The 19,300-nt window shown below is 43.7% G+C and overlaps 1 protein-coding gene across 8 annotated transcripts in view; it reads right to left on the reverse strand.

The window, feature by feature from the left end:
- Positions 1–19,300, reverse strand: part of LOC119960740 (collagen alpha-3(VI) chain-like) — a 314,544-nt gene that overhangs the window by 19,770 nt on the left and 275,474 nt on the right. For all 8 annotated transcript variants that reach the window (XM_038788388.1, XM_038788372.1, XM_038788380.1 and 5 more), the window contains 6 exons: positions 17,180–17,267; positions 12,881–13,570; positions 10,286–10,388; positions 10,154–10,191; positions 8,625–8,879; positions 6,994–7,062 (listed from right to left, as the gene is read on the reverse strand). In XM_038788388.1, coding sequence (XP_038644316.1) covers positions 6,994–7,062; positions 8,625–8,879; positions 10,154–10,191; positions 10,286–10,388; positions 12,881–13,570; positions 17,180–17,267 — 1,243 coding nt within the window. The remainder of the gene's footprint in view (positions 1–6,993; positions 7,063–8,624; positions 8,880–10,153; positions 10,192–10,285; positions 10,389–12,880; positions 13,571–17,179; positions 17,268–19,300) is intronic.

Here is a 19,300-nt window from a genome sequence, read left to right on the forward strand (position 1 = left end):
GCAGGTTAGGTGAATTGGCCAATGATAATATTGCCCCTTATTGTCCAAAGGTGTATAGGTTAGGTCAGGATAGGGCGGGGGAATGGGCCTAATTGGGTGCTCTTTCAGAAGGTCATTGCAGACTCGATGGGCCAAATGGCCTCCTTCTGCAGAGTAGGAATTCCACTCTATTCTAAAGTGCTCAAACTGGGGGAAGGCCGGTTTTAATCAGATCAGATATAATTTGGCCAAAGTTGGACTGGGGACGACACTTTTAGGTAGATCTATGACAGAACAGTGGGATGCATTCTTCAAGCCTGCCGCTCCATTCAACATGATCATGGCTGATGTATGCCAGAGAGTACAGGGCTAAGATGTTCCAATCAAGAAAAAGATGGGACCAACAACTCCAGTTGATAGCAATGGGTATGCAGCATTAGACAAGGAGAAAAAGGGACGTTTATGGCAGATATCAAGGGCTCTGAATAACAGAAGCCTTAGATGTGTATAGAATCTGCAAAAGGGAACTTAAAAAGAAAATTAGGAGAGCAAAAGGGGTCAAGAAAAGAGGCTGGCAGACAAAATAAAGGAAAATCCTAAGTTGTTTTACTAGTACATTAAGGGTATAATGAAAACTAGGGAATGAGTAAGGCCCATTAAGGACTAGAGTGGTAATTTGTGAGTGGAGCCGGAGGATGTAGATAGGGTTCTATATGAATACTTTGTGTCAGCGTCCATAAGTGAAAGGGTCAGTGTGGTTATAGGAATCATGGATAAGGACTGTGATAAAACTAAAGAAAAGTGAGGAAATAGTAAGGAAGTGGGCAATAACTTTCAATTATTTTCTGGCTGCAGAATGTGGTGATATGCATCACTGTAAATACACAAGGGGTTAATGTGAATACACTACGACTAAGTAAACACTAGAGGGAACACAGATACGTCATGACATGCAGACATACAGCTAATGAACACATAGAATAGGACACGCCCAATGGGCAGTCAAGACACCCAGAGGTGACACTACCACAAGGGGGCATTACACAACCCATATATAAGGACAGGGCACACATGCTTTGTTTCTTTCCACAGGCGAATTTTCGAGAGAAGGACAGGGGCAGATCAGAAGCATCACACCCACCACATGGCTTAGAGCAGACTGGTTAGTTAGATTGAGTTACTATAGCAAGATTAACAGGAGAGTCGAACTCATAGAGAACTGTGCTAATGGTTCAATAAATCACATCGAACTTACTTCAAAGTCTGGAGTGTCTTTTGGTCAAAGCTGCATCGAGTTGCAGCCTGTGTTATCCCAGAGTACATAACATAACATGGTACCAGTAGTGCCTGTTGAATCTCAACGAGTTATAGTTCAACTCAGCAAGATCCGTGACTACCAGCAACAGCACCGAGCAGCACGGTAACATTTTGGATAGCACAATCACTTCACAGCTCCAGAGTCCCAGGTTCGATTCCGGCTTGGGTCACTGTCTGTTTGGAGTCTGCACATCCTCCCCGTGTGTGTGTGGGTTTCCTCCGGGTGCTCCGGTTTCCTCCCACAGTCCAAAGATGTGCAGGTTAGGTGGATTGGCCATGATAAATTGCCCTGAGTGTCCAAAATTGCCCTTAGTGTTGGGTGGGGTTACTGCGTTATGGGGATAGGGTGGAGTTGTTGACCTTGGGTAGGGTGCTCTTTCCAAGAGCCGGTGCAGACTCGATGGGCTGAATGGCCTCCTTCTGCACTGTAAATTCTATGAAAAGGTGATCGAGATTCCGGTGCCTCAGCAGCGCAGGTACCACAGCAATCTCAGTGGCAACTGGAGTGCATTCAAGCAGAGATTTGAGATTTACATGGTAGCATCCGACCTAGATGGCGTGGCCGAGCTGAGAAGATAGATCTTCTACTCACCATTGCGGGTGAAAGTGCAACAGAAATCTTAAACTCCTTCAAGTACTCCCAAGGGCAGGACAAGAGAGACTTCCAGACAGTCCTGGACAAGTTTGAAAACTACTGGGAGGTGAACACAACAGAAAATCGGTAAAACTGGCACCTATACTCACCACGAGGCAAAGGTAGGCTTGCAACAGAAGCAAGCGGAAATTTTGATTGGCAGCCATCTTGCACAAGGAGCCGCACATGCGCAGTTCCCGAGAAGACGCGAACCGGCAAATAAGTGTTTTGCGCATGTGCGAGAAGCCGCGTATGTGCAGTTGTGAAAAGAGCGCACAGTAAAGGAAAAGCGATCTGCGCGTGCGCAGTCCATTCCTAAGCTCTACGTCACGAGTGTCATGACGTCAGAGGCCCCGGACCACGCCCACTTAAAGGGGAAATGTACGAAAATAGTGAAAAAAAAATTAAAGCCAGAAATCACAATTCTTTCACCTGGAACGGCAGCACAATGTCTGAACTTCTACCAGAAGCTGAAAGTAACCTCCGCAGAACCCTGCAATAAGCAGTTAGCACCGCCCTAAGATATGATTTAATCCTTGAAGATAACGACTCAGACGATGATTTCATCAATGGACGTGGCGACCTCAGTACCAAATCTGAACCACAACGAGACGTGTTGTACATTGAAGCATCCGACACAGTCGTGGACGAGTTCTTCGGATTTGAGGATCCTCAGCCCAGCATAGACGACATCCCGACCCATGAGTACAGGATTCTGCTGTGGCCTGACGCCAAGAGACAGAGAGCGGTACAAGCCCACAGAGAGCGGCCTGACGCCAGGAGACAGAGAGCGGTACAAGCCCACAGAGAGCGGCCTGACGCCAGGAGACAGAGAGCGGTACAAGCCCACAGAGCGCGGCCTGCTGCCACATGAAGAGTGGTTCATGCACCACAAAGAGTCCCTGACTCCACACAGAAAGCTATGACAGACTTCACAGCGAGACCACTGCACATCTCCACACAGAGAATACAGAAAGACTCCACAGCGAGACCACTGCACGACTCTGTTGAGAGCGCACAGATCGAGTCCAGAGTGAGACTGCTGCATGACTCCACACAGGGAACGATGCCAGACTCCACAGAGAAAGCGGTACAAGGCTCCACTGCAAGCTCGTTGACAGACTTCACAATGGAAGCAATGCAAGACTCCAGAGCGCAGTCCTTGCACGAACAAGACCATGAAGGTCTAGCAACCTTATCTGAGCAACCAGCAGCAGACGATGCAAGTCTGTCACGTGCAAGTGCACAGCAAGACGACTATGACAGTTTACCACGCTCATGTGAACAACAAAAAGACAATGACAGTCTACCCAGATTATTTGAGCCACAAGAAGAGACTGAAGGTCTACCCACTGTATGTGTGACAAGTGACAAAGGCTTCACAATTCCCATACAAGATGTGCGACATCTCAGCGAGACTGACAGATCTCAGTTAGTATGTACAGAGGCACTCGACAATCAAAGTGAGGCTACTAGTGACTCCAGTGACACCACGTTAATTCAAACCTCATCTACTCGAGCATCTCCACAAGAGCCTGAAATTACTCCAGACGGGGAGCATCAAGAAACCAAAGGTGATTCAGGTGAACCAGAAAGGGCTCCAGATGGGGAGCATCGACAAGCGAAAGATGATTCAAGTGAACTGGACATGACTCCAGACGGGGAACGCCAAGGAATCAGAGACAGCACGTTGAATGAAACAGCAGATGCCACAAAGGACACTCACACAAGTAACTTTCTGAAGGACTCAAATTCTCCACTCGGTGTGGTCATTGAGAGCAATAAACACAACAAAACCTACAAAAACAACAAAGACAACAACAAGAAGCGTACCAGAAGCAACAAACACAACAACAAGCATGTCAATAACAATAATGAAAACAACAATAAAACAACAACTGGTACGACATGGTACAACTCTGCCCATGAAGGACAATGTTACTGCTCAGCTCAGAACAATGGCAAAAGTACAAACAGACCATGGCATATCAACACTTCTTACCAATTCACATTTGCTACACTACAGACAAGCAAACCAGCTTTCAGGAAAGATGTCATCAAGAATTGCTACCACAAGCATAAAAAAAAGTCCACCTCAGACAATGAAGTGATTTGAACACCTCCTGATGACGTAAGCACCAGGACACTGAGGGCATTCACAAGGGAATGACAACATCAACTTTGACACTTCCATAACAGTATAAGAAAGCCACTCGACCATGTAAATTCATGAACTTTGGACTCATAACTATTATTTGGTATTGTATAATCCTCAATGTCATCATAACTATTCTTTGGTCTCGTATCGTCATCAAAGTCATCATAACTTATACATGTCATCACTTATTTACCTGTTTTTGTTCAATTTTTCTTTCACACTGTACAGAAAATTTGTAACATGAAAAAAGGGGGATGTGGTGATATGCAACACTGTAAATACACAAGGGGTTAATGTAAATACATTTCAACTAAGTAAACAATAGAGGGAACACCAGAGACATCATGACATGCAGACATACAGCTAATGAACACATAGACTAAGACACGACCAATGGTCAGTCAAGACACCCAGAGGTGACAGGGCACACATGCTCTGTCTCTTTCCACAGGAGACACTTAGAGAGTAGGACCGGGGCAGATCAGAAGCATCACACCCACCACGTGGCTGAGAGCAGACTGGTTAGTTAGACTGAGTTGCTATAGCAAGATTAGCAGGAGAGTCGAACTCATAGAGAACTGTGCTAATGGTTCAATAAATCACATTGAACTTATTTCAAAGTCTGGAGTATCTTTTGGTCAAAGCTGCATCGAGTTGCAGCCTGTGTTATCCCAGAGTACATAACACAACACAGGAGAGGTGCCGGAGGGCTGGAGGATATTCAATGGGGTACCATTGTTCAAGAATGGAGGAAGGAGTCAACCAGTCAGTCCAACCTCAATAGTGGGGAAACTATTGCAAGCAATTCTGAGAGACTGAATTAATCTGCATTTGGAGAGGCAGGGTTTAATCAATTACAGCTAGCATGGTTCTGTTAAGTGGTGATGTTTGATCAACCTGATTGAATTTTTCAAAGAGGTGACCAGGTGTGCAGATGAGGGACATGCATTTGACATGGTCAACATGGACTTCAGCAATGGTTTTGTTGGGGTTCCACATGGGAGACTGATAACAAAGGCAAGAACCCATGGTATTGTTGGAAAATTGGCAAATTGGATCTAGAATTAGTTTGGTGGCAGGAAGCAGAGGGTGATAGTCGAGAGGTGTTTTTCTGACTGGAAGCTTGTGTCCAGTGGGATCCTGCAGGGATCAGTGTTGGGGCCCTTGCTATTTGTGGTTTATATAAATTAGTTAGACATGAATATGGGAGGGTTGACCAGTAAGTTTGTGGATGTTATGAAAATTGGTGGAGTGGTAAAGGATACAGATCCATTGGTCAAATGGGCTGATCAATGGAAAATGGAATTCAATAAGTGTGAGGTGATGCACTTGGGCAGGACAAGCAAGGCAAGGTAATACGTGATAAACAGCAGAACCCTGGGAAGCACCGAGGATCAGAGGGATCTTGGTGTGCATGTCCATATGTTGCCTGAGCTGAAGTGTTTCAGCTATGAAGAGAGATATTTAGACTTGGGTTGTTTTCCTTGGAGCAGAGGAGTCTGAGAGGGGACATGATTGAGATGTATAAAATTATGAGGGGCATAGATAGAGAGGAAGAAACTTTTCCCCTTCGTGGAGGGATCAATGACTAAGGGACATAGATTTAAGGTAAGGGGCAGGAGGTTTAATGGAGATGTGAGAAAAACTTTTTCACCCAGAGGGTGGTAGGAGTCTGAAACTCTCTGCCTGAAAGGATGGTGGAGACAGAGACCCTCAAAACATTTAAAAAGTATTTTGATGTGCACTTGCGATGCCAAGGCATACAAGTCTAGCCAAGTGCTGGAAAACGGCATTGGAATACTTAGGTTGTTGTTTTTGACTGGCGCCGACATGATAGGCTGAAGCGCCTTTTCTGTGCTCTTATGACTCTATTTGTCCTCTCGAGAAAAGGAAAGCAAATGATGCTAATGACTAATTAATACTTATGTTTAGTGTAAAGAATGTTTCTATGGCTTTGCAAAAAGTCAATAGCTTAGATTAATTTAATACCGTGTAGCTTGGAGGATAGAATGAAGAACATTGAAGGAGTGCAAAGGTGTGACCTGCACTTAGTTACGATGGGGCGTTTACACTACATTGGACAAGTGGCATATAGCTGAATAAAGATATCCAGGGACAGAGAGGTAACGGGCTCCAGCTATGAAACGTAAAGATCAGAGGATTGTTATGATGCATTTGACCCATTGTGTCTACACTGGCTCTCCAAACAAGCATCTTGAGTAATTTCCCTGCCTTTCCCCATGCCCCTGCACCTTTCTAATTAAGGAATCATCTAATGACCTCTTGATTGCCTCGGTTGAACCTGTCTTTACCACATTTCTAGACATTGCGCTCCAAATAGCCACTTGTGTGAAAAAATAAATTCTCCCATCACAGATGGTAGGAGCACATGGGAAGAGAAAAATATAAGAGTGGCACGAAGCAAAAAAATGCACACATTGACATGAATGGAAAGTGTGATGGAAAATCACCTGATATCTGAGACTAGCCTATTTTGTGGTGATCAATTAACTGATTATGGTACATATTCTCCTTATGATATGACAGTCTTTTACAGTATCCACTACAACTACCATAACAGTCACAGTTCCTATGCATTGTAGAGGCCTTCTATAATATTAACCGTTGTAATACACAGTCCTTCTGCATCATAACGTGCTGTTACAATGTGCAACCCTCTGTAATAAATGCATACTGTTACAATTCATAGGGCTGTTGATAGAAGCCTTTACAGTGTACCTAATATTAGATGAGGCAAGGATGCTGCAATATCCCTTTGCAATGTGAAAGGAAGGTTTTTCTCAGGGAATATTAAGTCAGAACTAAAAGAACTTGATATGATCATACTGATTTCCATTTCACTACAACAATGCATAATATAGAAACAATATTCAGCAACGCTTACCTATTTCAGGATATTCTAATGGTTCCATAATTTTCTGAGTTGATTCTGGTGATGTCTTTGGTGATGTTTCTAAATACGGAAGGGAAACATGCAAATGTTGCAGTAAAACAATGTCTCAAACTTAGTTAATACTACATTTCTTTATGGAGAAAATCTTAAAATGGATTGATTCCCTTACTCATCACCTAATTATTAAATTAATTTGACTAACAATATCACAGTGTTAAGTGCTACTGGCCTACACTGAGCTCAGAATGTATGGTATTTCTGAATGAATGTTACTGTGGAAGGGCTGAAATGTCTACTGAGTGGCAAGCTCCAATTGAACATGGTTGCCTGGACTGAATTCATTTCTGACTGAGAAGGATCCAGAGGCGAACTGTTCTCAATTTGGCACTGTTTCAGGATCTTTGCTAGGGTTAATGTTGAGAGAGTTTTCCGCTACATCTTCATTATATACTGCATACATAAATATATACTTCAAGATAATTGGCAAAAAACAGGGATAATGTGAGGAAAATATTTTAATGCAGCAATTCAGAGAAATCATAGAATTATGGTGCAAAAGATGCCATTCGGCCTATCGAGTCTGCACCAACCCGCCAAAAGACGCTACCTAGGCCAACGTTCCCACCCTATCCCCATAACCCCGTAACCCCACCTCATGTTTCAGATACTGAGGGGAAATTTGGAATAGCCAATCCACCTAACATGAACATCTTTGGACTGTGGGAGGACACCGGAGCACTCGGAGGCTATCCACGCAGGCATGAGGAGAAAATGCAAACTCCACACAGAGAGTCACCCAGGGCCGGATTTGAACCCGCTCCCTGGTGCTTGAGGCAGCAGTGCTAACCACTGTTCCACCGTGCCGCCCATATTATCATGACTTGGAATGCTTTATTTCAAAGGGGGTTGAAAGCAGCAATTTTCAAAAGGGAATTTGTTCAATAACCTGAGCAGGCAAAAAAGTAGATGCTAAAGGAAAATAACAGTAGAGTGGTTATCCCAAAGAACTGCTATAATGCACCAAATGACTTACTCCGAGCTCTATCATTCTATGATTGGATTACAGCGCCTCGATGGAGCAGAATAGAGGGAGGTTTATTTTGCACCCAACCCATCCTGTATTTGAGTTGTAATAACTGATACTGGGTGCCAAATAAAGGAAGGTGCTTCATTGTTGTGGTGATATGTGGATTTGTGCAGAATTGTGGCGGCACGGTGGCACAGTGGTTAGCACTGCTGCCTCACAGCATCAGGGGCCTGGGTTCAATTCCAAACTTGGCTGACTGGCTGTGTTGAGTTTGCACTTTCTCCCCTTGTCTGCTTGGGTTTCCTCTGGGTGCTCCAGTTTATACCACAGTTCAAAAACGTGCAGGTTAGGTGAATTGGCTGTGCTAAATTGTCCTTCAGTCTCCAAAAGGTTAGGCGAGGTATGGGCTTCTGGGGATAGAGTGGGGAATGAGCCTATACAGGGTGTTCTTTCAGAGGACCGGTGTAGATTCGATGGGCCGAATGGCCTCCTTCTGCACTGTAGGGAATCTATGATTCTATGAATTGAAGAGAAGCTATTCAATTAATTTGTTTAAAAAGAATCTTGATTGTCATAGATAGAATATATTACTCACTGGTTGTAAATGTTCCGTTGTAAACAGATTTTGCCTTCGATTGATAGAATCCGATCACAATGATATTATATTGCTGCCCACTTTCCAGATCTTTTAGCATAATTTCAGCATCACTGACATTCATCTTCAAAACAAGATCGTTTTGGCTCACTTTAACCACAGAAACATCATAATTATTGATGAGTTGAGGTTCAGTCTGGGCCAAGCGTAGGATGATGCTGTCCTCTGTAACATTGAAGCTAGATAATTCCATACCTGTACCAACAGAACAGAGATAGAAGAGTAAGGAAGTAAAATGTAATGAAAAATATGACAGTTCCCTTCGTGAAGCATAAGAATACATTGAGCACCAAGATAATTTCATTGCATCAAGCCCATTCACTCCACAGACTATATATCATTTTCCAGACAACAAACAACACCAGGTGAATATATTACCTGGAGAAAGTCTCTGCACCAAACATAAATCGAGAAAACTCTTGAATATCTATTACATGTTCCACTCCTTCTATTGCAGGTCCCATCAACCAGTAAGTGATCCCCTGAACTGTTGGATTCTGTTACTGTGATTGTCTTCTGTCTATACCAGACAGATAGGGAGAGGAGGAATGACTGGATTTTTGTAGCAGTGGTCCCCAAATTCAGTTCCTCAGAAGCCTCTGATTCGGCGAGCTGGAAACAGCTGAACTTGTAAAGAGCGGGGAGAAGGAGTGATGGTGAGAGCAAGACCTGCGAGGGGCGAGTGCGGGACCTGCAAGGGACGTGAGCGGGGCCTGCGCGGGGCACGAGCGGGGCTTGTGCGAGGCAAGAGTAGGGCCTGCAATGGGGATTGGGGAAGTCTGAATCAGATAGGCCTCGGGAGAAGGGTGGGAGAGTCAGAAAAATACACTTTCCAAAATCCTTTGCAGAAGCCCAAGTGAAAAATACTGGTTTCTCACAAATTACTGCGCATCAATAACTTAAACATAAACGATGACTTCAATTTCAAGGTACAATTGAATATTGTTATGTATTCAAGTAACACTACTGACTGGTGAATTGTCACCTGATGCAGTGACATCAATGACGAGTTTCACAAGTTTTTTGTGCAGTTCACCATCTTACCCTGCAGAAGCATCATCTTTTAATAAACCCTGCACTATGTTTTGACAAATCTAAAGCGTGGCATCTCAACTTCTTTTCCTCTTTACAGCAACAACAAATATAACAAATATAGATCAGTTACAAACATTAAACCAAGAATTCAAGATATTTAATTAGATCCGCAGACAACTGAGAACCCAAGGGTTAAGATTCCAAAATGCGGCGTTAAAAAGACAAATAGAGAAGATAAAGTAAGAAAGGACAAAGTGAAGCAAGGACACAAGTTTGGGTTTTCAAGGCATGTGGAATGATTGACAAAGCAAGATGAGGAAATCTAAAGTTCTGAGGCCCAGGAAAATTTGAGTTTGCGTCTGACAAGCTACAATATGTTGATTGCTTCAATGAAATTATCAAGCCTGCCCCAAATAACAGTAACTGTAACTTACCCACAAGTTTCTCTGAATCTACAGGAACATCTTTTGTGCTGGACACACAAAAAGAAAGAAAATAATTAGTTTCATAATTAGAAATTGGATTAAATATAAATTAGAAACAAATTCTGCACTGGGCCTACTTACTCTTGCAAGTGGGTGGTTCTGGAGGCCTCATTGCTGGGTTGGTCACTTTGGAACAACACACATTGTTTCTGCAGCTCGGGGGGCAAGTGAAGTGCATTCTCAGCTGGAAAAAAAAATTATTTTCAGGTCCTTTCGTTGCCACTAGAGAAAAAGCATTACCGATTTTCTCAAAGACTTTGTGAAAGTATACTGGCTTGGGAGATACTGAACCATAGTGAACAGGACATGTAGTTTGATTTCTGATTGGTATAAGTTGTCCCATCTCGACCAAGTGGTTGAACGGGCTCTGCAGTTGACTGCAAATCCTCAATTAATAAGAGGGGAGGAAAATCAGGCAAGGTTTCCACTCCTTATAGCTATACAACGATCAAATACATGCTTGGAACCTCAGTGAGCCCAGCATGATGCTTATCACGGTCAAATATTACACCAATCACAGGCTAGGCTTGTATGTGAAGTCAACTGTTTGGGAAAAGCACCAGAGTTGGTTACAAATCTATGGCACCACATCCCAGCACAAGACAGCAACTTCAGGAGAAATGAAAGGTAAATGAGAAGAATGCGTTAAAACAAATACCTGAATTAGTAGGGTACTAATAAATTGTGGCAACCATAGGCTCACGGTAGGTATAAGAGAATTTCAATCTCTAACCAGCCATTTTAGTTTTCAATGCAGTGCTGAAACGACCTCTAATACTACAGTACTATGAAGTATTCGGATATTACAATAAAATTAACCCTATTTGAGAATTAATATGATATATATTTTAGTCCTCCAGTTTAATTTTACTTTACTCATCAAATTCATACCTGCATTTTTTTAAAATTAGAAGTTTATATTACAGCCTGCAATTAAAGAAGAAGCCCATTGAAATTTAGCAACCGAAAACCAAGTTAGCCAATCCACTGTTAGAATTCCAGAAAATGATCTTATCTCATTGTCATTTCACATATAGAGGCAAGATAAATCAGCCCCAGCTAATAAGAGTTAATATGGAATTTTAAACCTGGATCTCTCTTGGGCTATATGCTGAAAGACGTTGGAGACATGGGGCAAAATTCTCCCCTACGGGGTGGGGGGTCCCGGCGTAGCGGAGTGGCGCCAACCACTCCGGCGTCGGGCCTCCCCAAAAGGTGCGGAATTCCGCACCTTTAGGGGCTAGGCCCATGCCGGAGTGGCTCTCACTCCGCCGATAGCGCTAAAACTTGCGCCGCCAATCCCGCCGGCACAGAGGTGGTTTAAACCATGTCGGCGGGATTGGCCTGTCAGCGGCAGGACTTCGGCCCATCGCGGGCCGGAGAATCGCCGCGGGGGGCATGCCGATCGGCGGGCCGTGATTCCCGCTCCTGGCGATTCCCGGGTGGCGGAGAATTCCAGCCACGGCGGGGGCGGGATTTACGCCGGCCCCGGGCGATTCCCCGACCCTGCGGAGGGTCGGAGAATTCCGCCCATGATTCTCGGGGCAGGTACTGGGTGTCGGGAAATTTCCCGGTTTAGCCCGGCTGCTTCGGGAGAAAGTGACTGGAGATTTAATTCCACAGGGACGGGAGCATGCTGCACTCAAACCAGCTGAATGGGGAAATATCGGAGGCAGCCTCAGGGCTGAAAAGTGCAGAAGTGAGTTGTATAAAAGTTATCCCTCAAGGCAACAAACTTTTTGCCAGTTATAATGAAAAAATGTAAGACTCTCCAGCCCTCACCGCTTACAGCCACCAACCCCCACACAATCCCTATGCCCCATCTATTCAAATCATGCCCTCTATCCACCCCTTCCTTGCCCCTGTGCAAGGTATACCCCACCCACCTCCAATGGCCTTGATGGTCTCCTATGCCGAGCTAGGGCACTTCCATAAATAACCACTGGTTCAATACACTGTATAGGGTTGATGAACCCTATAGTGACAGGAGGATGTGGAGAAAAGAAGTAAATATTCACTGTTCCAAGTCACTCCACTAGAAGGCTGGAAACGTTCCAATCACCAGATCCTTTAAAGTATCAATAGAAAAAAACGTAAGCCCTCACATACTGGGCCCCGCTCTTAATGCCAGCAGAGATCAATAGCGATTCTCCATTGGTGGGAGCACTTAGACTCCTGAATTGAGAATCCCAGCCTTAGTGTATTGTTTAAGAGTATTAGAATATTTAATATTACTTTTTGTCCCTCAAACTATACCAGGGGGTGGAAGAGTTGGGGAGTCCACAGTAAGGGCAGGAGTTTGGCTATCAGCAGGCCCACACCACTTCTCTGATGCTGGGTCCCTCTAAAAGGCACTGGGAGCAGCAAGCAAACATAAGAATTTGCTGGTCATGCACACTGCAGGGCTGATACCAAGTGGCAACAGGATGAGGTTCTTACTTGCCACTTCTGGGCATCAATTGGCAGTAGGCGGGAAGACCATCCACGGGATTCTTGCTAAGGACTTAATTGGGATGAAGGCAGGAAGGTGGTGTGGTCCCCACCTACCACGTTGCCTGAGTAAATGCCCCCAACCATCAAACACACCATACAAGAGGGCACAGGATTCCCCACTAGATTTATTTTCAATTGGTTCATGGAACAAACAGTAGTAGTGAGGAAATGGCTGCAAGTTACCATTGATGTACTTCGGGAATTGTCGTCCAAACCTGAGTAACTCTTCACTGTGGAGCTCTGCAATATGATTAATTGACTTGAAATATACATCCTGAGGGGAGCTTGCCAGGTAGATTAGATTCTTTTCATTATGTTTCTTGACGATGTTGAATATAACAAAGAAAAAGCCTTTGCACTTGGCATCTATGACAGCAGTCTCCAATTTTTCTCTCTCAGCTTCTGGGAGGTCTCCTGCGGTTATCAGAAGAATGAGTTTGAATTGCCTTGGTTGAGGTGCTTTTTCAAAAATGTTTTCGACCGTCCATTCAACTGCATGTGCTGTTGCTCTCGTCCCTTCAAGCTGAGTCATCTTGTCCCGGATGTATTCTCTGATGTCTCTACTGGAATTGTAATCAGTGAGAGAGAATTCAGTTTTCACTCGTTCCTGGCTATTATTTGTCTGAGAATTGTACAGTGCATGCTGAACCACAGCAATTCTGGCCTGATGGTTTGATGTTGAAGGCTCCTTGCTAACCTCCAACTGTTCTGTCACATAAGAAATATATCTTTTAATCTCTATAAACTGGTTTGGGCTGATGGTTGCAGAGCTGTCTATGATGAATGCCATATCGAGGTTTACATCATTGGGTTTTGTCGATCTCTTGGTTCGGAAGAATTTTGCATCACAGGCTGCATTTGCTTCACAAAAATCTGCATAAGAAAGAATATTGCCTGTTAAACATAGTCATTTTTATAATTCCTCATGAGTATAATATTTCTTTCAATCTTCTGAGCATTTCAAAAGTGATCCAAAGGAATAGTTTCCTGACCCACGCTTTCTTAATAAACAAGGACCCACAGTACAAAACGATTCCTAGCTTGGGATCAAATCAGACAGCTAATTTCAGGATTGAGGATGTCACACTGGTGAACAAAATCTTGCTTTTCTGATGTGACTCAATTAGACATAGAAATGTAGAAACATAGAAAATACAAGCAAGAGGAAGTCATTCAGCCCTTCGAGCCTGCTCCACCATTCATTATGACCATGGCTGATCATCAAGTTCAATACTCTGATCCCGCCTCCCCCCCCCCCCCATATCCATTGATCCCCTTCACCCCAACAATTGTATATAACTGCTTCTTGAAAACATACAATGTTTTGGTCTCAATTGCTTTCTATGGTCATGAATTCCACAGTTTCACCACTTTCTGCGTGAAGAAATTTCTCCTCACCTCTGCCCTAATGGTTCACCCCTTATCCCCAAACTATGACCCCTAGTTCTGGACTCTCCCATCGTCAGGAACATTCTTTCGGAATCTACCCTGTCTAATCCTGTTAGAATTTTGTAAGTTGTTATGAGATCCCCTCTCATTCTTCTAAACTATAATGAATATAACCCTAATTGATTTAGTCTCTCCTCATATGACAGTCCCACCATCCCAGAAATCAGCCTGGTAAACCTTTGCTGCACTCCCTTCATAGCAAGAACATCCTTCCTCAGATAAGGACACCAAAATTGCACACAATACTCCAGGTGTGGCCTCACCAATGCCCTATACAATTGCAGTAAAAAAAAAAATCACTATTCCTATGCTCAATCCTCTTGCTATGAAGGTCAACATACCATTTACCTTCCTTACTGCCTGCTAGTCCTGTGTGCTTATTTTCTGCGACTGATGTACGAGGACACCAAGGTCACGCTGAGTATTCATCCTTCTCAATTTATACCCATTCAAATAATAGTTTGCCTTCCTATTTCTACTACCAAAGCAAATATAATGAGCTTTACATTTTACTCCGATATGAACATGAACATACAGTGGAGAAGGAGGCCATTCAGCCCATCGAGTCTGGACCGACCCACTTAAGCCCTCACTTCCACCCTATCCCCGTAACCCAATATCCCCTCCTAACATTTTGGGACACTAAGGGAAATTTAGCAAGGCCAATCCACCTAACCTGCACGTCTTTGGACTGTGGGAGGAAACCTGAGCACCCGGAGGAAACCCACGCAGACACGGGGAGAATGTTCAGACTCCGCACAGACAGTAACCCAGCAGGGAAACGAACCTGGGACCCTGGCGCTGTGAAGCCACAGTGCTAACCACTATGCTACCGTGCTGCCCTATGGAAGCTCCCATTACCAACATGAAATGTGGAAGTTTTCCAGTACTCAGTACTGATTGTCACTGATGAGCACAAAGTTCATCAAAGTAAATACAGCTTCGTGATCAATATGGTATCCAGTGAAGTTGCATATCAGCAAACAGGAGAGACTGCTCCTCCATGGGTTGTACCTGTGATCCAAGCTGCTAATGTAGAATACAATCCTCACATTTCTCTATCAGATAGCTGGGAAATTACCCCTGGTCAACCTGATCACACCTTTTACTTTACCCAGCAATTACAAATTACATTTTAAATAAAAAAGTATAAATATATACTTTAATAAATAGATAAATGGCTAATTGGCTTTTCAGTTGGGCAATAAATGTTAGAATAAATACTTCATTTTTGTGAATACGTCCACTCTGAATAAGACATGACAAAAGTAAACTAATAGGTTCCAGCTAGTGCACTATTATTGAAGGTTAAATTGAAGATCACACAGATCTAAAATCCTTTCACGAATAGTTTCTTACATAGTAATACATTGTGTGGATGTTTATCATTTTTTTAAAGTAAGTTTGAACTCAGGTGGGAAAAGCGGTGTGTAGCCTGCCGATTCCATTGCTGGCTTTTCCCACCATATTTTTTGGCATTTAAGTTAATTAAATTCCCGCGGGCGGGTACCGCGACACCATGCTGGAGAATCTGCCCCACCAGCCACCTCAGCCTTCAAGAGATTGGACACCCTTTAAAATAAAAAACAAATAAAGGAAACTGACCCCCTCCCTTGGATATGGAAACCCCACACACGGACACAGGAAATCCCCTTCCCCCCAATTGGCATCTCTATGCATATACCTCCCCAAGAAACTGCCCCCTCCACTTCCTGGTCATGGGGAACATCCCCATGGACCTCCCCAAATGGAATCCCCCCATCCCCAGCATTGCCACCTGGCACTGTCCTTGGCACTTCCCACTGGCAGTACTGGGGGATTGCCCCCTGTGAATTTTGCAAAAAGCAGTTGAACGTCAAAACTTGAAGGATTTTACAATATTATTAATTTGGGGATGACACATTGTCCATTCTATAAGACAATTTAAACACTCTCCAAAAAAATTGAACACTTTTGAATTTCAAGGGAACTGGGAATCTGAACAAGGCATGCTGGCAGTACCTCTGAATTTTGGTTCACATTTCTTAATGATGGAGATCAATACTCATTGGCCAGAATTCTGCGAATGTTGCGATTCACGTTTCCTGCTGCAGCGCAGCCCCGCATACGTGTTTCCCAGTGGTGTGGGGTGGTTTCAATGGGAACTCTCATAGACAAGTGGCAGGAAGATAGAATCCTGTTGCCAGCATATGGCGCACCGTTCTATCTGTTCTAATTGTTTCCATTTCAGCATTGTGCTCTTTTTGAAGCTACCTTTTTGGATAGAAAATGTGACACACGTGTGCAATGCATGTGCCCATGCAAGGGTGATGGCCACCACTGCACTCTGACGATGAACCGTTCATGTGCTGTTTGCTACAACATTAAACTCTGGACAACACATTGCACCATTGCAACATTTTTAAACCTATAACAAACAAACATCTCCTCAGTGGTCCTGGAATTTTGGAGTCAACACTTAACATGACCAAAATTTGGGCCGGGATTTTCCAGTCCTTCACGCCAGCGGGATCTTCCAGTCCTGCTGAATATAACCCACCATGGGGGGGGCTATTCGGCGGCATGGCTGGTGAGCAACACAAATGCCCATTGACTTCAGCTGCCGACCAATGCAGAGGCTTGCCAACCGGAAAACCCGCCAAGAGGGGGGCGGGAGGCACCTTTGGGAAACAGAAAATCCTGGTCTTGGGTGACAGTTGAGTGACAATGATGCCAAGATATTTTGAACAGGTTTAAGGGCAGCACGGTGGCACAGTGGTTGGCACTGCTGTCTGACACCGCTAAGATCCCAGGTTTGATCTCGGCCCTGGGTCACTGTCCATGTGGAGTTTGCACATTCTACCCGTGTTAGCATGGGTTTCGCCCCCACAACCCAAAGATGTGCATGGTAGGTGGATTGGCCACGCTAAATTGCCCCTTAATTGGAAAAAAATTAATTGGGTACTCTAAATTTATGAAAAGAAACAATTTTTTTTTGAACAGGTTTAAAATATGAAGCACCTAGCTGAGATAGCAGTAAAAATGCTTACGTACCTAAACAAACATGGCATGTCATCACGTTGTTGAGTGTTTCATCATCATTACGGGAAATGTAGAATTGGGAAAGTCCAGCATCGTTTTTCTGATAAAAACATAAAATGATGATTAAGAAGCAACATTAAACCCATCAAACTCACTCTTTCCCCGAAGTACAATTTACAAAACAAGTTCCCTGATCCCAGAGATTAGCACGCAAATTTCCACAACATTCACCAATCTCTCAGTCCTAGCCCACTGTCTTGCAGAGAGCATCTTCAGTACCTGGAGCACAAGAACTATTGCAAATCAAGACTATTTGATTACCTCAGTCTATAAACTTCGATCCTGTTTCCTCAGGCTAATTTTAGCACCTGCCAGTTCTGGGAGCAGAGGCTGGGCGGGTTTGTTAAAAATGGCACTAGTTCTGTGACTCCATCCCATCCCCGGGCCAATTTCAAGGAGATGGAATGGGAAGATGGCAGCGCTTCTCGACAATATGTGGTTGGTAGCAGCCAATCTGACTCAATAGAAGTCTATGAAGGTTAACTGGGATTTCCAGTCAGCCTCCAGGTTCTCAGAGGCAACAGTTGCCTTCAGGCAACTTCCCAGTTAGAGACCAGGTAACAAGCACTCAAGACAGGCTCAGAGTCCCTCACTATCTGCCTGGGTGCAGGAACAACAAAAGGGGAGGGGATTCCCCTACCACACCCACAGTGGTGGATTTACTTGGCTGTAAAAGCCAACACATACTTCATCAGTGTTTGACCGAGTGCAGGTGAAAATAATAATAAAAGTACGTAGTGATAAGCTGATTCCATGAGATAATTAAATCTTGGAATAACTCAGACCTCATTAATGATTGAATTCAGTAGTGGTATCTCTGTGCATATTATCTGGAATCCATGTTATCCTCATGATATGTTTTATACCCAAGTGCTTCTGTTAAATGCGGGCTGTTTCCTTTCCTCAACGTTGGATTTCAGCACAGTTTTGCACTCAGTCAACAGAATTGGATCACTTGTAGCCAACTCTTTTGGACCCAGTGGTGCTTTGTAAGTACAGGTGGAACTCGGAAATGATTGATTTTGATAACTTGGGACAGGTAAGGAAATATTCAGATCCGCACCAAAACAAATTCCAGTGGCAGGCCCATGCATTATATGATGTGGTGACTTAAAAATAACCAGGCTGTTTAGATGACCTTTCAGCACTGTTCAAAGCAGTAGGAACCTTGACCCTATCTCTGCCTCTCATTATGCCAGCCTCAGTCTCCTAACTGCCCATTCCTTTTCCCTCAGCTGCAACTTATCCAATGAAACAGCAGATCTAACAAACAGGGACTTAAAATATTAAATACTCAGAGCAAGTTTTCATTAACTGTAAAGGACATGAAGCATATTTTATAGGACATAAACAAACAAATGGTGCACTTTTCAAAGTATCTGTTGGAGTACATGAAATTACGATATTTGAAATGTTGAAAAAGGAGACCACGGGCAGGATTTACTGACCACCCCGCCATGGATTTTTCAGCAGGGGAGGAGGCCCCCAACAGGGTCTACCAGTCCCCTCATTGTCAACGGGACCCCTCCCACTGGGAAACCGGTGCACGTGAGTGGGACCGGAATTTCCCTCCGGCGTGAAAAGCCAGTAAATCCCGCCCCTTGATTTTGGAAGCAATGCATTTTAGAATACAGAAGTGATTTAGAATGTTAAGATCATTGCAAAGAGGTTGGAGCAGCAAAAAAAGTAAGAAGCTTGAGTGGAATGATTAGAAGTATTAAGAATATCCAGGTTGAACATGAAGTGTAGAATAGACAAACTACGATTAACTTAGTAATATTAATTCATAAAATTGTAAGAAATGTAGCACAACAAGCTTTAGGTAGAATTAGAAATAAGTTTGGGCAGTCTCAATCCAGTTTGTAGAAAGGTGGCAGGAAGTGATGTATAATGCTACATTATTGACAGGGTAACATGGCCCCCATTGAGTAATTTAACTCGAATTGACAACCTAATGGAATATATACAAAAGATGATTAACATGGTAAATGGAAAACCTCTCACTAAATATCATAGTTATGAAAAAAAACTTTGCATGTAAATTATGATACACTTTGCAGTGTTCAGATCGCT

Source organism: Scyliorhinus canicula, chromosome 2 (assembly GCF_902713615.1).
Source record: "Scyliorhinus canicula chromosome 2, sScyCan1.1, whole genome shotgun sequence".
NCBI lineage: Eukaryota > Metazoa > Chordata > Chondrichthyes > Carcharhiniformes > Scyliorhinidae > Scyliorhinus > Scyliorhinus canicula.